Source organism: Dermacentor albipictus, chromosome 1, assembly GCF_038994185.2.
Source record: "Dermacentor albipictus isolate Rhodes 1998 colony chromosome 1, USDA_Dalb.pri_finalv2, whole genome shotgun sequence".
NCBI lineage: Eukaryota > Metazoa > Arthropoda > Arachnida > Ixodida > Ixodidae > Dermacentor > Dermacentor albipictus.
In genome coordinates, this window is record NC_091821.1 from 524,169,628 (window position 1) to 524,195,058 (window position 25,431).

A 25,431-nucleotide genomic window follows, 5' to 3' on the forward strand; every position below is an offset into this window, starting at 1 on the left:
TGTAGCACCACTTTTACAATGCTCTTGTGTTACGCTGTTACGAACCTTGCGATAAATCCTCACCAACTGACCAATCTTGCCACCTAGTTACAGTGTTCGTTTGGCTAAGCTTGGTTTCAAGATTGCTGTCATAGCTGGATAGTAAAATTCCAGAACAGGGGCAACCATGAGCTGATGCGAACACCTTTCCTTTGTATAAAAAGCTTATCTACCTTGCTGATTAAAGTTGATAGCATATAGAACGTTAAGAGCGCTAACGACCTGTTGACATTGATGCCACATCTATTCTGAAAGTTAGGAACACCGTATTTGTCAATGCAATGGCCATCTTCGATGTATACATCTTCTTGAGGCAAAGAGTAGTATAATACATTGATGTCCAAGGAAAAAGCTCGGACAGCCTTTGGATAATTTTCACGGAATATGGTGGAGGAAGCACTTGGCGTTATTTTTATTTGTTTGAATTTATTTGTTATACACTTTTGTGGAATATAACGGTCTATTGCGCATGTTATCGTTAAAGAAGGCCCAGTTTACCTCTACCATACAAACACTAAATGCATTCACAAATGAACGGTGGTAATCCAGAAATATTAGCAGCGATGTCGGCATTCGTGAATAACTTGAGTTGATTTTACAGAAAGGTAGCAAGTGTGCAAGTAAAAAAGGAGGAGGTCAACAATTTCGAGGAGGCACAAGAATGCCGGAATAAAAACTTCCACATGTTGTTGGAAGGTTCTGCGCTCAGAAACTAGCCCAGAAGGGCACAGTACCTTGGGAGTCTCGGTGGTGGAAAGCACCGAAAGACTACTTCTTTGGCAGGCCTTTACGAAACAGGACAGTTTAGAGAGTCTGGCATTTTCGCGTAGTTCAGCAGCCGTTATTTTCATCTTTGATTGATTGCTTTATTCGTTTCGTTTCAGTACAGCGTGACAGGAGGCGGAGGGAAAAGCCGTTCAAATCACCGCTTCAGGGATCATCCGCCCCCTTTGTCAGCAATGACAGCAGAAACTCCTTGCACTGCCTGGAAGTTGCCTAGAATGGCCGAATCCGCTTAGCTCATGTACAAGCCACTAGGCATCAGGACAAATCCACCTTTGTCACATAGGAGCAGCTTAAGCCCGCTTCTCAAGGGGCGGTTACTGCTGTGCGAAGCCGAACTGTGTTGCGTTTGAATAATTGCTCAAACCTTTCACATCCACAATAGTGGCGACGCATGTGTAAGCCTCCCCTCGATTTCGCTCCTTCCAAAGGAGAGAACTTTCCTATCTCATCGATTGCACTGCCTCTGCGCATGCTGAATTTCAGTTCCTTTATTTGTTTTGTTCTCTTCGCTATATTGGTAGAACATATATGTGCTGACTGAAAGAATAAAAACAGCTGTTTATTAGTCAGCGCAGTGGTCTGCGTCCTTCTCGTCGTACTGTCGTTTAGCGCAGTTCCCTGCTCGTAAGTAATAGTGTGTTGTGAAAACAACGAGATAAACACATTATTTAGTACGCAACATATACCTCATGTCGCAAACTCCAAAGGAATCTTTATTTTTGCCATTTAGAGGGCACCTGCATTTTTGAGGTTCCGTACAGGGGTCGGTTGTGTGAAACGAGAAAAATCACCCTGAGGGCGTGTGATAGCCTGCCTAAACTCGTTATTAACGGTGATATAAGTAATCCACCATATGGCATTTCTTGATGCCTTTGTGGTACGAAAGAACCTCTTCTTTCTATTTAGTCAGCCTTTAAGTTGTGCGTTAAAATTTGAAGCCCGTGATTTATTTGTTATACACTTTTGTGGAATATAACGGTCTATTGCGCATGTTATCGTTAAAGAAGGCCCAGTATACCTCTACCATACAAACACTAAATGCATTCACAAATGAACGGTGGTAATCCAGAAATATTAGCAGCGATGTCGGCATTCGGGAATAACTTGAGTTGATTTTACAGAAAGGTAGCAAGTGTGCAAGTAAAAAAATATAATGCAGTGATCACTAACGCAAGACAAATGTTGAACGCTACAGCGGAGGATAGGGGCTGTGGTTAAAATGAGTTGCAGAATCGTGACAAAACGACTTAATCGTCTCAGCGGTTTAGTTGCAAGTTGCATGAGATTGCAATCAAGACTTCGGTTAACGAACGTGTTGCCCTCACAGTCACTGTTCATAAGTAGAAGTTAGGTGCTATAGTGATTCGCCGTAGAGTTAAGGTCGACAACCAAGAATGAAGGGCTTGAGGGAGACAGCTGTGTCATGTCGCTCAAAATTTAGGACATTTCACTACAAAACGGGTGAGTTGAACTAGGTGACCTGTAACATGCGCTAAATATTTTGTGATTGTCATTGAGGTCTGCTTGAGCTGTCCTCAATCTCTTAGATGTTTGGCAGTCTTTGAGATTTACATGAACTACGCAGACAGTAGATGAAGGAAGAGCTTTCGCTCGGGCATTCTTGCGCACATCGCGTCGGCCTTTCTTTACCCATTTTTGGCGAAGCCACTGATGATGTCAATCAGCTTGCGGCTCAGGTTCCTGCCTGCGTTTGTAGAAACGCCACTCAGTGGCTCTCCGAAGAGCATGGCAAGATCGTCGTGGGGAGTTTGATCTGGTTCATTGCTTGCCCGAGAGTCGTAGTCCAGATAGTAGGAGAAGACGGTGTGGCTGAGAGAGCTCAAGTACTCGGAGAAGTACAACACCGGACACTTGAACAGCACGTCGCCGTACATCTCCTGAACGAGACACAATGATTTGGGTTTCCTTTACTCGCACAAAAGGAGGGTGCGCACGGATGACAATTTGACAGTCACTTTAGCCTACGCTAAAGAGGATGAAGCCTGCGGGCTCCCGACACATTCAATAACTAGACATTCTCATTACACTGCGTCGTTAGCTCCTATTACTTGTTTTATCCCACCAAAGGTCTTGGGTTCGAGTGTTTTATTTACCTCTATATTCATTAATTCTGCCTTGAACAATACCAAACGTCATGGGTTCGACTCCCAGCAATGGACCAGGCTTCGAGCATCAATGGCGGCACCATAAACTTTGATGCCGTTGAATTTTGGTCCAAACAAAGGGCGAGGGTGCCACCACCACCAAAGCTAATGGGTTCGAGGGCTTGTAACTTGGTTATAATCAACATCAAAGGTTGTGTGTTCCACTACCACCAACGGTCGAAGATTCGACTCTTGACCTTAATAATGTCCAGTGGAATCCAGCTTGTAGATATGGCTGGTTCACCCATATCTATATGTTGGGCCGTAGTCATGAGTGTATAAATAACTTCCCCCTAATTAACACCAAAGGCCATGGGTTCCATTCCCACCAAAGGTCAAGGGTACGGTTCTGGGCCTTCACAATGTCCATTAGAATTCAACTCGCAGATTTGGCCGGTTCGCTCATATATAGTATATAATTATGAAAAGATAATCTATAAAGGAAAAACTCATTCCTACTGGCAGCATTCTTGAAACTATTTGGGGTGCATGCTATTTACCAGCTTTAACTTCCGTTATTTGAGCATGCTATAGGCCACCTAACTTTCTGAGGAACTGCAGTCTGTATTAGGCTCCGTCCAATCCCAATATAATAACTCTCCCATAATTTTGGCAGGCGATTTTAACTTCCCAGGCATAGAGCGGTCTGCTTTAAGATCCCCTAGCACGCGCCAGACACGCCAATGTGCAGATTTTGTTGACCTTTTAGAATGTTTTCAGTTGTCTCAACTTATCGAAATCCCTACGCGGCACAATGCTATTCTTGATTTGCTTCTAACAACACGCCCCGAACGTGCTACCGTGAATGTACTAGAGTATATCAGTGACCATCGTGTCATACATTGTACCTTTAAAACGCAAAGCGTGAGGAAACCACGAAAAAAAACAAAGATTCATGACTATTCTAAAGCAGATCCCGAAGGCTTCAACTCTTAGCTGTTTAAATTTTACCTGTCATTTATGCACACGTATGAAAACTGTTCATTGCAAGATAAATGAATTCGTTTTCGTGACGAGTTGTAAAGACTGCGAGAGAGATAGTAAAAAAAAATGGATCGATGAAACAGCAGGCAAGCAATTGTTTACTCGAGAGAAAAAGCGATATTCGAATAAAAAGAAACGTTTGTTTCGAGAAGCAAGAAGCGCAAAATCTAATGAAGTTAAGTCAGAACATTTATCGCTTTCTAATAAATGTGCATAACATATTGAGAATGCCACATATAAGTTTTCAACAAGAATATTTCACACTTTCTAAAAACAGATACAAAAACTTTTTGGAAGGTCATTTCTCCGGCACCTACCAAAGAGTTGCCTGTTTTTGACACTGAGTCTGGTGCTGCAATTGATGTCATGGATGTTGCTTATCGGTTTATTTTTTCTTTTGTAGTGTATTTAATTACGAAAAGCCCCTAGATATCTCAACACAGTTTTCTGATAGCTCTCCCTTCATGGAATGTATAACTGTGACAAATGACGGTACTGTGATAGCTATTGAGCGTTCACCATCGTTTTCCAGCCCTGGTCACGGCATTTGTACTTAGTTACCAAAAATGACAAAGAACAATTCTGCTCTTATGTTTACACTATTGACACGTGTACTTATCTTTATCGGGCGACCACGTTTCGCCGCTTAACTGTTATCGCACAGCGCGGGACGCGCCTGCATGCATCCGACGTTTCTGGAAAGTTATCGATGCTTCTACCCGGCTGTCTGCTGTCGCTGAACATTGTGTTATCTGATTTTATCGCGTAACGCGAATGGTGTAGAACTTTGTGGAAGGCATGCGGGTCCGAACGATTAGGCTGGAACATTCGACGAATGCTCTATAAAAGCCGACGGGCTTGACCCGCTGATCAGATTTTCGACGATCGCCGACCGTGTTCGCCGCTATCGTTGTGCTATAAGTGTAGCCTGTTTTGTGGGCACAGGTTCGCCCAATAAAAGTTAGTTTTGTCTATCACAGTATTGCTACTGTGTTCTTAACGTCACCACCACGTGACATCTGGTGGAGGTGCTTTGCGTTCATGCACCGGACGCCCCCACAAAGCCGTGACCCAAGCCCTCACTCGGAAGACACCAACGTCGACAAGAACCAGCGAGATAGCCGCAGGCTGCAAGGACTGCCCCCGGAACACGGACTTTTGCCCGAGACGACTAGAAGGATGGCCACCAAGTCCACCCCAATGGCAGCACCAGCGTCACCCGTCGTGCTGCAGCAGCCCAGGGAGCCTCCGACGTTCCGCGGTTCAACTTTCGAGGACCCGGAAAGCTGGCTTGAGACGTACGAAAGAGTCGCTACCTTTAACAACTGGAACAGCGACGACAAACTGCGATATGTGTTCTTCGCTTTGGAAGACGCGGCCAGGACGTGGTTCGAAAACCGAGAAGCCACCTTAACAACCTGGGAACTTTTCCGAAGCGGCTTCCTGAAGACATTCGCAAGCGTCGTACGCCGAGAACGAGCCCAAGCGCTACTAGAAACCCGGGTGCAGCTACCTAATGAGACGACCGCGATCTACACGGAAGAAATGAGCCGTCTCTTCCGCCACGCCGACCCTGAAATGCCCGAGGAGAAGAAAGTCCGCCTGCTGATGCGTGGTGTGAAGGAGGAACTTTTTGCCGGAATGGTACGAAGCCCACCGAAGACCGTCGACGAGTTTCTTCACGAGGCCACCAGCATCGAGAAGACACTCGAGATGCGAAACCGGCAATTCGACCGCCGCACGACCTCGACAAACTACTTCGGAGTTCAGTCACTGGCCGCCGACGACCTACGCGAGACTATCCGAGCTGTCGTGCGGGAGGAGCTACAAAAGCTGTTCCCATCATCACAGCCTCAAGTGGCTTCGATTGCCGACGCCGTGCGTGAGGAACTCCAACAACAACTTGGAGTAGCCCCTGAATCGCCGCAGCGTGAGCCGCAAGCGATGACCTACGCCGCCGTCGCACGCCGTCAAGGACCCCCTCCGCGACCGCGCCAGGGCCCTGTCACGCCGCAGTTTCGTCGTCCGCCGCCACCGCCGCCAGCACGACCACCCGTCGCCCAGCGCACCTACGCGAGGAAGACGGACATCTGGCGTGCTCCTGACCACCGCCCGCTCTGCTACCACTGCGGAGAAGCGGGTCACGTCTACCGACGATGTCCGTACCGGGAGATGGGACTGCGAGGTTTCGCCGTCAACGCGCCGCGTCCACAGCTTGGCGAGCGACCACGTGACATCGCCGATTACCTCGCCGCTACTCAGTGGAGCCCTCGACGGCCGTCCCGTTCGCCATCACCAGGCCGCTACCTGTCGCCGCAGCGCCGACCATACACTGGCCCAGCCCGGGGCCGGTCAGCGAGCCCATATCCGGAAAACTAAAAGCAGCAACCGATGGAGGTGCGGTTGCTGTTCGTCGAACTGACGAAGATCCTCCGCCGCCGACGAATACGACGAAGAAACCATCTCGACGACATAACAACGACACGCCGCCGTCCCGACGAAGTCAGGAAGGCAAGACTACACCGACGAACGACGACTTGACGACGCGACGTTCCAACTTCAGTTCAACACGACGCAGCCGTGATCCGACGCCAAGACCCAACTGCAACGCCAGACAAAGAACCACCGACCTCGACGTACTTCTCGACGGCCAGGCAGTCACTGCCTTAGTCGACACAGGGGCCGATTACTCCGTAATGAGTGGACACATCGCCGCCCAGTTGAAGAAGGTTAAGACTGCATGGGAGGGCCCCCAAATTCGGACCGCTGGAGGACACCTGATTACGCCGACAGGGATCTGCACGGCAAGAATTACCGTTCATGACCGGACTTACCCTGCCACCTTTGTTGTCCTCCAACAGTGTTCACGAGACGTCATTCTCGGCATGGACTTCTTGAATCAGTATGGCACAGTCATCGACCTGAAGTCGAAATCGATAACGCTGTCACAAGTTCAAGCGATACCACCGGAGACCTGCCGTAGTCAACACGCCTTGAGTGTGCTCGAAGATCAAGTGAGCATCCCGCCGCGTTCCAGCATTATTATTTCCGTCGGCACTGAAACACCCGCTGACGTGGAAGGCGTCATCGAGGGTGACCAACATCTACTGCTCGACCGTGAAATTTGCGTCGCAAGAGGGATCGCTCGACTCCACGCAGGGCAAGTGGAAGTTATGCTAACCAACTTCAGCCAAGAGTTCAAGCACATCAACAAAGGCACGACAATCGCATACATCGAGGAAATTGTGGAAACCAGCAATGCCTTTGTCCTCTCGGATTCAGCCGTATCTACCTCGATGAGCATAATCCCCGAACCAGACTTCAACGTGAATCCAAGACTTCCTATGAGTAAGCAGCAACAGATCAGAAGTCTTCTCCGACGATACAAAGACTGCTTTTCGACGTCATCAAGGATTCGACAAACACCAGTTGCAAAGCATCGCATAATAACCGAAGAGAGCGCTCGACCACTCCGCCAGAGCCCTTACCGAGTTTCGACGCGAGAACGTGAAGCTATTAGGCAACAAGTCGACGAAATGCTGCGCGACGACATCATCCTGCCGTCGAAAAGCCCGTGGGCCTCTCCTGTAGTCCTGGTAAAGAAAAAAGACGGAACCCTACGCTTCTGCGTCGATTATCGTCGACTGAACAAGATCACGAAGAAGGATGTGTACCCCCTTCCACGGATAGACGACGCATTGGACAGCTCTGCAACGCTAAATACTTCTCGTCGATGGACCTCAAGTCTGGCTACTGGCAAATAGAAGTCGACGAGAGAGATCGCGAAAAGACTGCCTTCATCACGCCAGACGGCCTGTACGAGTTCAAGGTCATGCCATTCGGACTGTGCTCGGCGCCTGCAACGTTTCAGCGCGTCATGGACACGGTGTTAGCCGGACTGAAGTGGCAGACGTGCCTTGTTTACCTGGATGACGTCGTTGTCTTCGCCGGGAATTTCGACGATCACCTTAGGCGGCTTGCGACCGTGTTAGAAGCCATCAAGTCATCAGGGCTCACTCTGAAGCCGGAAAAGTGCCGTTTCGCTTACGATGAGCTTTTGTTCCTAGGCCACGTGATCAGCAAATCAGGAGTACGCCCCGACCCACAGAAGACAGCTGCCATCGCAAAGTTCCCGCAGCCAACCGACAAGAAGGCAGTGCGCAGATTCCTTGGCATGTGTGCCTACTATAGGCGCTTTGTCAAGGACTTTTCACGCATCGCGGAGCCGCTAACACATCTAACCAAATGTGATGTCGCGTTCAAGTGGGAAACGCCTCAGGCCAAGGCATTTCAAGAACTCAAACGACGCATGCAGTCGCCGCCGGTACTTGCGCACTTCGACGAGGACGCCGATACCGAAATCCACACTGACGCCAGTAGCCTAGGCCTCGGTGCCGTCCTAGTCCAGAGGAAAGAAGGACTTGAAAGGGTGATATCGTATGCTAGCCGGTCGCTGTCAAAAGCGGAAAGCAACTATTCTACGACTGAAAAGGAATGCCTCGCCATCATTTGGGCTACAGCTAAATTCCGCCCTTACCTCTATGGCAGGCCATTCAAAGTCGTCAGTGACCATCACGCATTGTGTTGGCTAGCTAACTTAAAGGACCCTTCAGGACGGCTGGCGCGGTGGAGCCTCAGACTACAAGAATACGACGTCACGGTAATATACAAGTCCGGAAGAAAACACTCCGACGCCGACTGCTTATCGCGCGCCCCCATCGATCCCCCGCCGCAAGACGACGAGGACGACGACGCCTTCCTTGGGATAATAAGCGCGGAAGACTTCACTAAACAGCAACGAGCCGACCCGGAGCTAAAAGGTCTCGTCGAGTATTTGGAAGGGAACACCGACGTTGTCCCTAGGGCATTTAAGCGCGCGTTGTCTTCATTCACGCTACAAAACAACCTGCTCGTGAAGAAGAACTTCTCGCCAGTCCGCACCAGCTACCTTCTTGTTGTACCGTCAGCGCTGCGTCCAGAAATACTGCACGCCCTACACGACGATCCAACCGCTGGGCACCTCGGATTCTCCCGGACGCTGTCGAGAATACAGGAAAGGTATTACTGGCCACGTCTGACCGCCGACGTCGCCCGTTACGTCAAGACATGCCGAGACTGTCAACGACGCAAGACACCACCGACAAGGCCAGCAGGATTACTACAGCCGATCGAACCTCCTCGCCGACCATTCCAGCAGATTGGGATGGATTTGTTGGGGCCGTTTCCGATATCAACATCCGGGAATAAGTGGATTGTCGTGGCGACGGACTATCTCACCCGTTTTGCTGAAACTAAAGCTCTACCAAAAGGCAGCGCAGCCGAAGTGGCGAAATTTTTCGTGGAGAACATCCTGCTGCGACATGGTGCCCCAGAAGTCCTCATCACCGACAGAGGAACGGCTTTTACAGCAGAGCTCACCCAAGCCATTCTGCAGTACAGCCAGACAAGCCACAGGAGGACAACTGCCTACCATCCGCAGACGAATGGTCTCACGGAGCGCCTGAACAAGACGCTTGCCGACATGCTAGCGATGTACGTCGACGTCGAACACAAGACGTGGGACGCGGTCCTGCCGTACGTAACCTTTGCGTACAACACGGCGGTGCAAGAAACAACACAGATCACGCCGTTCAAGTTGGTTTATGGCAGGAACCCGACGACGACGCTCGACGCCATGTTGCCGCACGTCACTGACGAAGAGAATCTTGACGTCGCTACCTATCTACAGCGCGCCGAAGAAGCCCGACAACTCGCCCGCCTACGGATCAAAAACCAGCAGCGTACCGACAGCCGACACTACAACCTCCGACGACGCTTCGTCGAGTACCAGCCCGGCGACCGTGTTTGGGTATGGACCCCGATACGCCGACGAGGACTCAGTGAGAAACTACTCCGACGCTATTTCGGACCCTACAAGGTCATCCGACGTATTGACGCACTGGACTATGAGGTCGTGCCAAACGGCATTTCGCTGTCACAGCGGCGCCGCTCACGACCTGAAATAGTCCACGTTGTGCGACTCAAGCCGTACTACCAGCGTTAATGAACTTTGGGGCTTTCCATGACTGACCTTTGGACTTTGTTTCTTTTCGTTGTTTTGTTACTTATGTTTAATAAGTGTCCTTTTGTGTTTCGCTCTCTTATATTTGTAGCATCGGGACGATGCTTTTTAAGAGGGGGGTATTGACACGTGTACTTATCTTTATCGGGCGACCACGTTTCGCCGCTTAACTGTTATCGCACAGCGCGGGACGCGCCTGCATGCATCCGACGTTTCTGGAAAGTTATCGATGCTTCTACCCGGCTGTCTGCTGTCGCTGAACATTGTGTTATCTGATTTTATCGCGTAACGCGAATGGTGTAGAACTTTGTGGAAGGCATGCGGGTCCGAACGATTAGGCTGGAACATTCGACGAATGCTCTATAAAAGCCGACGGGCTTGACCCGCTGATCAGATTTTCGACGATCGCCGACCGTGTTCGCCGCTATCGTTGTGCTATAAGTGTAGCCTGTTTTGTGAGCACAGGTTCGCCCAATAAAAGTTAGTTTTGTCTATCACAGTATTGCTACTGTGTTCTTAACGTCACCACCACGTGACACTATTGTTTCCACAGTATCTCGATGACTGGAAATGGGCGCATGTGATACTAATATAAAAACCGGCGATAAAAACAAGCTACGAGACTATAGGCCTATATCCCTTACGTCAGTTGTATGCAAACTATTTAAACACGTGTTATCTTCTCAAATCATGCTGTATAGGGCTAGTAACCACATTATACTGGCAAACCAGTATGGTTTTCAACAAGGCCGGTCATGTGAATACCAGCTTCTTGAATTAACTACAGATATTCACTTTAATCTTCTCGAACTTACACAAATTGACGCCACATTTATAGATTTTGCTAAGGCCTTTGACCGTGTGGCTCATATCCACCTCATACATAAAATGAAGCTGATTAAAGTTGACGGAAAAGTAATTATGAATTGGGTTAAAGAATATTTAAGTACCAGACGACAAGCTGTCGTAGTTAATAATGTCCGTTGGTCATTTCAACCTATTGAGTCCGGTGTGCCTCAAGGTTCCGTTTTGGAAACCCCTCTATCTTAATTTATATAAATGATATTCATCAGGGTATAGACTCGGAAATCTGGTTATATGCCAATGACTGCGCTCTGTATCGCCCACTAAAAAGTAAAGCTGACTATTATAAATTGCAAAATGACTTGAACAGGATTGAAAGATGGTGCTCAGACTGGCAAATGAGCATAAATACCTCGAAAACTAAACTTATAAGATTTACTACATGCAGTGAAATTACGAAACACATACTTTCTTAATGATGATGCTCTAGAAACTGCAGAATCATTTAAATATCTAGCTGTTCATCTTTCTCCGACTTGTCTTAGCATAATCATGTAGTTGTGTTGTTTCCGCTGCATGCAAATCTCTTGGCTTCATTCGTCGAACGCTTCATCAGGCTAACAGTGATACCAAGCTTCTTGCATACACCACCGTACTTCGTTCAGAGCTTGAGTATGCCACATTTACATGGAACCCACACCAGATGCATATTATTTACAAATTAGAATCTTTTCAGAACAAGGCAGCGCGGTTTATACAGGTAACTATACACAACATTCAAGCGTCACCAAAATGAAACATGACCTAGGACTCATCCCATTGCAGGTTAGAAAAAAAATATCCCGGCTAACTTTCTTCCATCAGCTTTTTCATCACCCAAATATCTTGTCTCAGGCACACATCTTACCAGCCAAAAGGGAATTCCCACGAATTGATCACGAATTTAAGGTCTAACAACCATTTGCACGTACTAAACTATTGCAGTTTTTTTTTCAGAATACTGCAGGCCATTGCTTGGCCCAAGCAGGAATGAATTTGCATTGTTACATAACCAAGAGAATAAAATTTATACAATGTTAGCAGCCCACATATATCAAAAGAATAAACAAAAAGAATAAAATTGTACAATATTAGCAGCATACGGAAACCAAAAGAATAAAATTATACAATATTAGCAGCACAAGGATACAAAACATACATATCAGTTAATTAGACGATGTAACACATCAGAAAAATTTTGTGAGGGAAAAACAGATGCCGGTAACGAATTCTAATCTTGTACTGTTCTAGGGAAAAAAACTGTACTCAAAGCTGTTAGTTTTGGCGAAGATGGGGGCAAGTGAATGCTCATGAACGCTCCGAGTCCTTCTCACTAGAGGACGCTTAATGCACTCTGGAAGCTGGAACCTATTTTTTCCTGTTAAAATATTGTCCAAGAATATCAATCTATTAATCTTCCTGTGAGTTTCTAGTGTATGAATGTTATTTGAGACCAATAACTGCGAAGGAGAGTCTTCCCTTTTATATTTTCCGTATATAAACCTAACCGCGTTCCTATTGACTTTTTCAAGGATCATTATATCTCTTTTTGTGTATGGGTCCCACACTACTGAAGCATATTAAAGTAAAGACCGCACACAAGTCTCGTAAGCCAATTTTTTTATGTGTGCAGAGGCACTTTTTAGCTTTTCTTCGTAAAACCCATAGCTTTCGAAATGCAGATGTAGAAATATTAGTAATGTGAGCACTGTCTGCGTGAGTAATGTCTGTACTTAGCTATTTCGGAATGTAATCATCTCCCAAGTAATATAGCCGAAATACCTGACCATATTATAGTCAAAGAATCACGTAATCAAACATTCGGAAAATATTAAAATTAACATTTTTTCCAACATTTCTTCAGATGTCAGAGGTTGTAAGATTATTGTTTCTTCAATGTATCAATTATTGGCCTATGATGCTGCCGAATGAGAAGTGATGTAAAGGTTGCATAGCATGTACAACTTCACGTAAGTTGAATATCCATATATGCACGTTGCCTTATACCTTTGTATATCGATTGTTCTCCCCCCTCCCTCCCCATGTAATGCCGAAGCTGGGCCTTTGGGGTAAATAAACGGAAACAAATCCAGTAATTTCGACTCCCACCAAAGGTCGTGGGTTTGAGTGCCGAATGTACTTTATCTTAATTAACAGTCCCATAAGTATATTTGCCTTAATTACGACAACGGGTCATCCTGACAATTATTCGCGTCGGCTTCACGCTTTCTTATAAAGAAATGGATTGCCTAATTTACCTTATTAACAGCAAAGGTCGTGCGTTCGACTCCCAGAAAAGATCGAGGGGCCGACTGCCACCTAAGGTGGAGCATACTCATTAAATTCGCCTTAATTAAGAGCACAGGTAGTGGGTTCAACTCCCTGTCAGTTTACGAGGGCATGCGGACACTCTATGAAATCGAGTGAGCAGTGGTTTCGCTAGCGCTACACCGTGGCGGCCGACCCATCGCATCATCCGTAGCGAGCTTGCGGTGTCGCCTCTGCAGCTGAATTAGGTGATCGCTTTCTAAAACGAAAACTTTACACTGCACCTTGGCCTCAGTTAAGCCTATGATGCCATCGCTTGCGCTAACCAGTGCACGTGCGCCTAATACCGCTCTCCCCATCTCCGCCCTCTAGGAGCCGCACATCCCTCCCTCTTCCCCTTCCGATCTCTCCTCCCTCTTCACAGTACAACCGCTACCACCCACAGCATTAAAACACGTCCCACTCCACAAAGGTTCTGCTTTAAAGATTGATGCATTCCTTTAAGGCCCGACTTCCTCCAGGACGATGAGCTCACTTCAGGAGCAATGCAGTGTAAGAGACACAGACCGCCTAATTGCAACGCCCCTTGTCTGTTTCCACCTAAACCATAGCAACGACCACGAGGCCCTCAAGAAAAGACGCCTGTGCATCTCCTTCAGTGGTGTGAAGAAAAATCACACAAGTAAAAACAAAGACGCTTTGACTACCGGACGGCACAGCACGGATGTAGTCAGCAGCGCACAGCATACACTGTAAACAGGTTTGACCCTTTTAGGGTGTTTTGGCCTCGTTGAATAACTCAAGCCCTTAAGGGAGGACAATATCCTCCATTCGAACGGAGTTTTTTTCACACCCTTGTGTTTGGTGGTTTTATGGGGAATTATGGGAGTTTTTTAATTCTCCTTTGAAAACCTACCCCTGAGCGGTTGCAGGAGTCTTTATGGGGAACGTTGGGAGGTTTTTATTCCTCTTTTGGACACCAGCACTATGGAAGTTTTTATTAGGAGCTTTTACAAGTTGGCATGGGTATTTTATTTTGCTGCTCATGGGAATTTATAGGAGAAGCGATGGGAGTTCTTACGTACATTTTCGGAAACGTTTGGCTTAAGGGAGTGTTGAAGGAGACCTTTGGGAAATTATTTTGCCTCCTTGTAGGAGTGCTTAGGTGTAAACATAGGAGCAAATGTTCCGAAGAAAATACCCGCCGCCTCACCCACAACTTAACGGGGAAGAGGCCGCCGATTGGCGTAAAATACAGACCGGGGTGTTCCCCCATTTAAAATTGCTAAACGCCATGTATCCCACTCGTTATAGGGCCAACTGTCCTTGGTGCGGTGGCATACCTACCCTAATGCACATAACCTGGGAGTGCACTAAGCACCCTGATAGGCCAAACGCCAGTAGGACAATGTAGCAGTGGGAGGCACAGCTCGCCCGCTCCAACCTGGCAGGACAAAAGTCCTTAATTAGCCAGGTCAGGCAGGCGGCAGAGGCCAGTGGGGCCCTGGACTGAGAGGCTCCGACCACCCCTCCTTCAAATTTTTACAAGTACAATAAAGTTTCTCTCTGTCTCTCTCTCCCATATTTCGGGAGCTTTGCTTAAGCGAGCAATTATGGTTAATTTTCAGAGTTGAATTTTTGCTTTTTATGGGATAATATAAGAGAATGTTTGGGAGTTCATTTTTACAGCTTTAGGGAGCTTTCTTATTAAGGGAGTTTTAAACAGATGTTCTGGGAGTGAATTTAAGCTCTTTATTAGAGCTTTTACAGGTAGGTCTGGGAATTTATTATGCGCCTTTTGGGAATTACGAGGTTGAAGGGAGTTTTTCGTGTGTGTTTAGTAGATTGTGTCTAACGAGGTGCAAAAATTATGACAAAGCATTAAAACGTCTGAAAATTTATTGCAGTTCCAGAATCAAAAGTGCCAGCATGGCAGTACCATCAATGACTATTAGCATAATGAAAGTGGAATAATTCAATAAGTTGGGTAGAAACAAACAAACCAGTTTGACAGGAAATTCAAGCGTTTTGCAAGCTTCAGTAGTTGAAAATCCACAAGTGCAGCCAAGACTAAAACTGAGTGGCTCAAAACGTCATGAACTATTGCGCAGTCCTTGCATGCATTAGAACAGGCCACATTTGCTTTTGCACGTAAACGAGCATGCTACAAGGAATGATGCAAGGCCAGACAGCACCATTGACCTAGAACATTATGAAAGTACCTTTGGATACCTATGCTATTTTTAATCGGCATCTACGTACAACTTATTCTCTCATGTAACACGCAGCTGCAAAGAAAAAGCCGAGGTAGTACCACCCACTCTGAATCAATTTCCTTAGCACTGTGCAATACCAAAAATTCAGGCTTGCCAGCTAGAGAACATGACAAGTTCACAGCAAAATGGGCATAATGTGATAACAGTAGTCAAACAGGTGATATTTCAGGCTGAAGTCTATTCAACAAGGGGACTTGTCGTCAGGGAAAGAAAATCCAAGCAGACAATTTCAGCTCACACTTACATGCTTACACAGATGTCACTACATAGGTTCTTGTTGTGATGCCCCATGACCTAAGACAGCATCAAAGAGGTTCATTAAAGAGTGGCACATATGCAGTGGCACACACCCAGTGTACATACACAAGTTTGTGCCAAAAAATTTCATTGAAGAGCTGCATCTACCCAGTGGCCCCAAGTGCGTATAACTAAATGGCCACAGTGACACATACCTATGGTATGTGTCACTGTGGGGGTACGTACTAGATTTCCACAACTATAAGGAGTTTTTTCAAAATTTCTGGCCTCAGAAGACGCCTCGCATTATATAACTGACATGGACACAAACAACAAGATCACGAATAGAAATCGGTGTCAGCAACCTGCCAAACTCCCCTACTTCTACACGCCTTGCTATCCCAACTAAATCCCCATGTTGAGCATTTAAACTTGCCTCACCCTCCCTATGCACTCAGTCATTTTGCTGGATATCCATGAAATGGAGAAAAAAGTGAGCTGTATAAATACTGCCAAGGAAAACAGTTGTTACCCTAACGAAGAAGTCCCCTTCTCAGAAAAATTTCTCCACCTGATATAACACTTGTTCGACCTCTGCTGATCACCTTCAGCAGAATATTGCATATCACACAAAGCAGCAATTCAACTATAATTTTTAGTTTTATAATGAAACAAACATTTCTAGTACAGGAATCCTTAACAGGAACCTGTGTCTAATAACAATACAGGAACCCTTAACAGTATCCATAAGTGTGAAATTTTTACACAGGCAAAGAGGCCAGCATTTATCCACCAGGGCACACACAAAGCATTATTACAAACATTTTCTCTGCAAAAAGCCCTATCACCCCGATGGCAGGTGGTGTTTTGCGTGGAGCCATGCACGCATTTAAAAAAATAGGCATTTTGTATTTTCTTCTTCCGCAATATCAAGGCAGGCAGGCTGTGATGCTGTGCAAGCAGTGGTGGCCTTCAAAAGGGAAGGAATCCACACAAAAAGCCATGGTACTGTTCAGATGGCAGCGCATGATAGGGAGCATCCTGAAAAACCAAGTGTAAATACATTATGTACTATTGTATTGCAAACTGACACCACATGAATATTTAAACATAGCATCATGAATTATTCAGCAGTGCTGGGCCATTCAATGCTACCACGCCAAGTGTATCTTGGCCACCTCAGATTTTAGGAAAAGTTACAGCCCATTGTACATTAGAATGACCGAAAGCTGAGCTAGTTGCTAAAGATTCATTATGCAAAAAAAGGAGAGGTGTGCAGACAGGGCATGAAAGTAGAGAAGTGGACAACACGAACGCATTGTACAGTTGCAGACTGGATGAAGTCTAGAGTGTGACAAAAGCCCGTCTGGTCGGCATGATGCATACTAAAAGGAAGAGGTCCAGACACTGACCAAAATTGCTTAAAACAGTTATTTACGTTTTGGCTCCCCCACGGAAGCCTTGTGAACAAAACTCCCAGAGGGAGCCAAAATGCAAATAACTGTTTTAAACCATTTTGGCCAGTGTTTGGACCTCTTCCTTTTAAGTTGCAGAACGCACACACAAAATACTTCATTAAAATTTCACATCGTGTGAGCATCGTTATCTTGTAGACTAAGGCTGAAACATCACGGCACTGACAAAGCTACAAACAAGTGTTTCTATGTATGACCACAAGGCTTTCCAGAAAGTTTCATTAATTGAGATGGACCATTAATGTATTGTGTCTGCAAAGAGTATCTTCTTATTCTGACTTGATTAAATAAAATAGACCTTCGAGCAATTTCTGAAAAGTATTTTCATCCAGCTAGGGTGGTGTATAGGTACGAATATCCATTTTAGGAACCCCTATTTTGTATTGAAGAAAGAGGTTATCATTAAAAGACAATAGCTGCATGAATAAATGTTTCTGAAATTTGGAATCAACTCTATATCTGCAAAAGATCTTTAATTAAGTATTAGGATGCCTAGCAGCGCTGACAATGAAAGGAAATCGTGACAACACATTACAAAAACTAATAAAATGAATGTGTTCTTGATAATACAATGCGTTGTTTTATTATACACAGATTATACAAAACAGCAGTAGTAATGCGCATATATTCAGAGTGCACACATAGTTCACCAACGTAATAATAAATACAGGTCAACATCATAAAGCAACACAGGCACTGGGGTTTTTCTTTCACATTAGCCTAAAGAACCAATCACATGAGCATTCAGCCATCTTATAAACAGCACCTGCTTGCATAAATTCAAGGAACTTTCTGATGTGTAAAATTGTTTAGGAGCTTTTAAGCAATGGGCATGGCACTACTATTATGGTTAATTTGTTGCCTGTAAAAGTGGTAAATCAGGTGAACTGCTAGTTGTCCTTCTGGTGAAGGATACTGCAGAAAATGTGAGGACAAAAACATTATAGGAGCAATTAGGAGCCTATGAATGTTAACAAAGAAGGCAATATGCAATGTTACCATGCTGACAGACAGTCAGATAAAAGATGATACAAAGAAAAAATATATATAGAATACACAGATGCAAGCATTCTGTTTCTTCGTTGCTGCAAAACTCGGCAGTTACAGAAGTGCTTCATCCCCTGAAAAATATTTTTAGCTATACGTTCACTATGAAGTTCTATTGAGAATGCATCAGATTCTTTTCTTTTCATCATTCATCATTAGTACAGAAGGAGGTCCCGGAGTTACAATAACTGTCAGGGGGACCTCCTATTATTAATTTAACATTGCATGAATTAATGCATTTTGGCAACATAGCAGCGAAAGACATCTGAAAACACGAAGTTAATGAAAAATAAACAAATACAAAAAGTTGCTTACAGTAATTGAAGTTCAAAACACAAGCAAATGAACCCGATACAGCGTATGAATAAATAAATATGTAGTAATGGACACGTTATGGAAACATAGGAATGACATATGTTAAATAACACGGGGTTAATGTAACAGATAATTAGAAATATATATATGCATACAATACGCAAAGTACAAATTTTATATAGACTATGCGACAAAAAATTTGAAATACCTAAGAAAGGATAAAAAAGAAGACAAAGGAAGATATAGAATAACCAATAAATAAAGGTTGTCGATACAATAGGTAAGTACAGAATCATTGAACACTGGGAAATAGATTTGTACACAATATATACTTAGAGTAATGAATCAGTAGCCAGTAGTGTCGTTGGTAAATATTTCTTCGTCTCTCTCCTGAATGTTAATGTTGTGCGGCAGGCTTTAATATGGGGTGGTAGTTTGTTCCAGTATTCAATGGCCGTAAAAAGCGATGTAAACATTCCATAATAAGTGTTTATTCGCGGGAGTAAAAATTCGTTGTTAGAGGAAAATCTCGTATTGTTAGTGTTGGTAAAAGCAGAGTTATTTAATGCATCTAAAATTGTTTCATGATTTAGTGTGCGGTATATTAGTAAAATCAATTTGAGCTGGAGCATGTAACGTAATGATATTATTTTTAAGGAACTGAAAATTGTTACTGCATGTGACATGTAACTAGAGACATTAATGATCCTCAAGGCTTGATCTGGTAAATGTTGTAGATGTATTATGTGCGAGCAATATGTGTTTCCCCAAACTGAGATGCAGTATTGCAAGTGAGTGAATAAATGCGTAATAAAGTGAAGTTCTAACGTTTAGTGGAAAATACGAACGCGTTAGGATTAGTACTCTTATTCCAAAGGCAATATTTTTGAGACCATGTCAGCATGCAAGTTCAATTTAAGTTGGGGGTCATGTTTGACGCCAAGGAAGACAACTTCATGTGCAGGTGAGAGAACATGAGTTTGTAAGACGAGCGGTGGCGCGGGCGCGATGACGCGTTTATGTGTATGAAAAAGCATAAACTGAGTTTTCGAAGGGTTGATGTGAAGTTTGTTACTTGTGCACCAGGCAGATAAGTTGCTTAGGTCAGAATTTAGTCGTTTTATTACAGTATTTAGGCATTTGCTATTAGTACATATAGTCGTGTCGTCATCATATAGAATAGATGAAGTACTGGTTAAACAGTGAGGAAGATCATTAATGTACACCAGGAAAAGTAAAGGGCCTAAAAGTGAGCCTTGTGGGACATCCCTAGTGACTGGTTTAGTACGTGAGAGTGAACCTCCGAAATTTGCAACTTGAGTTCTGTTAGTCAAATAACTGTGGATGAGCGCAAGAGCTGGGCCACGAATGCCCAGAGCTTGCATGCTTCAAGTGGTTTGGGCTGCTCAGAGACAGACATCTGGCTTTTAAACGGAAGAGCATGACGAAATACTGGAAGTGCTCCAGAAAGATGCTTACATGGTAAGGGAAATGACAAAAACAAGAATGTGGATGAAAAGACCAAACTGCTCCAAAGTCTAATTTTAGCAATGTAAGGTTTTATGAAACATAATTACAGTTCTAAGACAAAACAAAATACCAACATGATATGCAGAGAATGGGTGCTGGAAATGAAATGACCTCACTAAACAATGACTACATATACAAAAACGACACATTCGCAGGAAATTTCACAATGCACGACATATAAACCATGTGATTCATGATGCACCCATGTCGCACATTATAATGTTCAAGTAACCAACTTCTTTAATCAAGACCGCTGTAGAAGGTTTGTTAATGCAGTGATTGGTTTCTTGGATGGAAGAGGCCTAGTAACCAAATCTGCACTTCCCTGCCTTATATTTGCAAAGTGCATGTGTACAGTCAAATTTTGGCAGTTTGGCATCTTTTGCAATGTTTTGTGAGATATCCAGATGCTGTTACCACCTACATCTGTGCACGATGCTCCTGCAGCCTGCCATTACCACAAATCCTGGTCTATCCTACGTAACACTTGCTGCTTAAGGCATTAAAGACACTCAAAGGTGCCTCAAAGACAGGCTGCGCACTCTGCGCAGGTTAGCGTGTTAGCAAGACCTGAAAAACTTGCAAGACATTGTAAAAGATGTCAATACATGGCAAAATACAACAGCACAAAATACTCAGAAAATTTAAAGCTAGAAGTGCACACTGATATATAAGGGCCTTCCCAGACAAACCGATAAATGCAATAGCACACCTTCTATTGAAATCTGGAATAGGAAAATTGATTATTTGAAAAAAATGTATGGTCAACGCAAAATAGAATGAGTGATGTATCTTATATGTCACGTATAGTCACATTTTGCTGCAAATGTGAGCCTTTTATGCATGCATGTAATCGCACTCATGTACTAAAACAAGTTCGTGTGCAGTGCTCATCCTGTGCATTTCGTGTGTTTAATCTTATAGTGTAGTAACTGTTTCCTAATGCCAGTAACCAACTCTCCCAGCTTTCAGCAATAGTACGCAAGATTATTTATTCTTAGAAGTATGATAGCATGAAAAAACAAAGATTAAGACCTACCAACAGGACTAGCATCGACTACAAGCTGATTTTGCTCCTGCATGGAAACTAGTATTAGCAATTGTAATCATTATCAGTGTTTCAATGAGGGAGTGGGTGAACCCAGAACTTGCATGAAGAATAACTACAGTAGCCATCTGGCTGCACATATGAGCCATGGGTGTTTCCCTATCTTCCAGCATGAGATTAGTTGCAAATAGCCGTGACAGAGCTGAGAAGGATGTGATTGAGGTTTTCCATATGAGCAGACAAAGATCGACATTTGTCAGAAAATAATCACCACCTCTGGTCAAAAATGTAATTTTTATAGAGCATTTACCCTCGATTCACTACGCACATAGAGTTAGGTGACTAGCGTATTTACTCGAATCTAGGCCGACCCCGATTCTACCCGACCCCCTAAAGTATGAAACCAAAATATATATATATATTACCTCGAATGTAGGCCAAACAAAAAAAGCGAGGACAGCGTTCACAAAATGGAAACAGTATGTATTGAATCTGAACGTGCAGAGCTCATTCAACGTCATCGTCACTGCTAGACTCATCGCTGTGTTCCTTGTCCCTGTCACCTTCAAACAGTGCACTATCTTCAGTACCGTCAAGCACATTAGATATTCTGCCCTTTTTAAAGGCGTGCATGATCAATGTACCTGGGATGTCATCCCAGGCTGAGCTACCCAGCCCGCCAGCTGCGATAGCGATGCATGTTTGATGCGGCCGTTGCCATTAGCATATGGTCTTCGTCAGTCAACCAGTCCATGTAATATTTCCACAGACGATCCTTGAAAGGCTTGTTGATGCAGACATCAAGTGGCTGCAACTGGCCTGTCATGCCGCCCAGTATGACAGCGACGTCCGTGTTCACTTGTGCGAGTGCTGCCTTCACGTTGTCAGTCAAGTGCCCACGGTGAGTCGACAACAAGGAGCGAGTTCTTCGTCAAAAGGGCTCCTGGACGCCATCGCCACACAATCTAAACCTACTCTTCCACAATCGCACCCGTAATCCATCCATTCTCATTTACCTGCACAATGACATTTCTTGGGAAAGTTTCTCGAGCAGGCACGGTCTTCCTTTTAAATATCCTATAAGGAGGGAGTTTATGTCCATCAGCTGTGCAGCACAGCATCACAGCTGCGCACTGCTTGTTGTAGCCCGCAGAGCGCACCTTCACCTCCTTGGCACCCTTTTCATTCACGGTGTATGCCACTGGCATATCAAAATACACAGCCGTCTGGTCAACGTTGCCGATTTACCCAAGGTTGTAGCCTGCCGCTACTCTCTTTCTCAGCACATAGCGCTGAAAAGCTACCAGCTTTTCTTTGAAATCGCTTGGCAGCTTCTGGGTGATTGAAGTGCGACGTTGGAGGCTGAAGCCAAAGCGCTTCATGAATTTCTGAAGCCAGCTCCGGCTGGCTTTGAAATCCTTTGGCATTAGGCCTCGCTCCCTCGAAAGCTCCCTAGCTTTCGCATGGAGCACTTCTGTTGTCACTGGAAGGGCAGCTGCTCTCTGTGTCGCAACAAAGTTGTCCAAAACTGTCTCCACTTCATGGTAATGGCCTTTCTTTGGTTCGCTAAATGCCATCCACGTTGCGGCGCACACAAAGAGCTGCTGTCGTTGTCCCCTCCAACGACGGACGTTTTACCCGTCGACACCGAAGTCCCGCCTGGCTTGAAGGTTCGACGATGCCTCTGCGGCTATCACAACTTTTCGCTTGAAAGCGGCACTGTAGTTTCACCGGCTTCGTGCCATAGCAATTACACCACGCCGCACACAGATACGACCAACACAACACAGGTCAAAATGGCGACCCCGCTTGTGTACGGTTGTCTACTGGCATGGCTAGTAGCGGCTGCTATACTGACTTTTCTAGATGGCGCTAGCTATGTACCATATTTAGCAGTTTCAATGTAAAACTGGCGCATTTTTTTTAAATCCTCGAATCTAAGCCGGCCCTAGAGTTAGGAACATGATTATTTGAATAAAAATAGCCTAGATTCAAATAAATACGGTAATTTGTTTCGCTACATTTCTTGGTGCCCCATACAAGATTAACCTTTTCCATGCCAATTTTATTCTCAGAAAACCACGGAAATTTCCAAACATTTTTTATTGGCTATTCTTTGTGAAGACTTTTCATTACTGTCAAATCTGCAGTTCGTTTACAACCTTCTGCTGTCTTTTGCTAGCTGATTTTTATGTTTTTACGCTGCAAACAGACAAGGACCTAGAAACAGTCTACATGAAGCATATATTTTGGAAGAAAGTCAAGCATACTTTTCTTATCCTCCATGAAACATGTTATTCCAGGAAAAAAGGGGGTTAAGCGAGGGCCCCGATTTTCGTTAGTGATATCATAAGAAGGCAACAAGCACTAACACGAAAGACAACATAGGAGAAATTACTTGAGCTTAATAAATGAAATAAAACGACAAATTAATGGAAATGAAAGTGGATAAAAAAAAACTACTTGCCGCAGGTGGGGAACGATCCCACAACCTTCGCATTTCGCGTGCGATTCTCTACCAATAGAGCTACCGTGGCGCCGTTTCCCATCAACTTTCTTGGGTATTTATGTTTCCTTGTAGAACCCTGGGAGTGTTATCCAGTGCCACCACTCACAGACGATGGCGGCAGACGTGAAACCCCCTTTCAGCCGCAGGCGTCACGAGAATGTGATCTTTTTTGGGTGAAGCCAACCGGTCAATAAACCCACACATGCTGCCCGAAGGCATCAATGTTGCCTGATTCGGGAGCCTCATTATGTAATAAATCAGAAGAAAAGGGGTTAACCATGGATCTAAATCCTCGCAACTTGTGGGATCGTTCCCCACCTGCGGCAAGTTTTTTCATCCACTTTCATTTCGATGAATTTATCGTTTCTTTATTTCATTTATTATGCTCAAGTAATTTCCCCTATGTTGTCCTTGGTGTCAGTGTTTGTTGGCTTCATATGATGACTAATAAAAATGGGGCCCCTCGGTTAACCCCCTTTCTTCTCATTTACTACATACCATACCCACTGTGGGGGCATAGTGGCTATGGTGCGGCGCTACTAAGCCCAAGGGCTTGAGTCCCAGCCACAGCCGCCACATTTTAATGGGGGCGAAATGCAAAAATACCTGTGTACCGTGCACTGGGTACATGTTAAGGAACCCCCCATGGTCAAAATTATTCTGAAGTCCCTCACTACAGCATGTCTTAAGCTCAAATTGTAGTTATGGCATACAAAACCTTTGAATTTCATTTTTATTTCTAAGCCATGACATGAGTAGCTAAGGATTTGCATTCTTTGTTTTGTGAGGTTGACTCCGGGAGTTCTCAATCCGGGCTTCTACAAGATGATGACATCATTTTGAAAAGTTGGCTGTCAGTGCAGAAACATACTGCACTGCGGTATTATCTATCATGCATTAAAAAGAGTGTGTAGTGGAACCAAACCTATGGACGGCGAAGCAGAACTTTGTGGTTTTACTTCTGATGGACCCAGCGCAGCCTCAGTTGTACAGGCACAAATTTCAATGACATGCCTTGCTCATCCTCAGTAGGGAAATGGTTAAGTGCATTTCGCTTCCTAGTTTCAAGTTCTTTCACTACAATATACAATTATGTTCACTTTCCTTTTTTGGGCAGGGGGCAAAAACAGAGCACAATTAACTAATCACTTATCTATCATGCAAGTGATGTTTGCCTTTCTCAGTAGTCAATCTAAAGACAAAACCAGGCTCAGGTGTTTTTATCTCTAAAAGAAAAGACAAGCTTTTATACGGCAACCTACCAACTTGAAGCCCACAGTAGTAGTTCAGCTTCTATGCCATCTAGCTGTTGAGCACGAGTCAAATAAAAATTAATGCAAAAGTATTAGTGTTGCATGCTTTTAATCCACGGTAAAGGGACACTAAAGGAAAATTATGAGTCAAGTTAGATTGAAGGTTAGCCTTTCGTAATAAAAAATTCATCATTTGTAGCAAGAACAGAGCTTTTCTAAGAAAGAAAATTAGAGAACTGGAAAATCAAAGAGCACCAACTAATAAATTGAACCAAATTCTGTAGTTTTATGTGCCAAAACCACAATATAATTATGAGGCATGAAGTACGAGGGAATCTGGATTAATTTTGACCCCCTTGGTTACTCTACTGTGCATACAATGCACAGCACACATGCATTTTTGCATTTAACACCTATCAAAATGCAGCTGCCACACCTACAATTTTATCATCCACCTTCAGGCTTGGCAGCGCAACATCAAACAGCCAAACTCAGAGCCCATGCTTGTCAGCAACCTTCTGCAGTGAGTGCGTCACTGGGTGCTCATGAGGCAGTAATTCCAGCTGCTTCAGCTGCCTTTAAGTGTGTGCACTGC

At 44.7% G+C, this 25,431-nt stretch overlaps 1 protein-coding gene across 4 annotated transcripts in view; it reads right to left on the reverse strand.

The window, feature by feature from the left end:
- The window catches only part of LOC135908158 (cholinesterase-like), an 828,064-nt gene that overhangs the window by 114,217 nt on the left and 688,416 nt on the right, over window positions 1–25,431 (reverse strand). For all 4 annotated transcript variants that reach the window (XM_070532652.1, XM_070532654.1, XM_070532653.1 and 1 more), the window contains one exon: window positions 2,476–2,723. In XM_070532652.1, coding sequence (XP_070388753.1) covers window positions 2,476–2,723 — 248 coding nt within the window. The remainder of the gene's footprint in view (window positions 1–2,475; window positions 2,724–25,431) is intronic.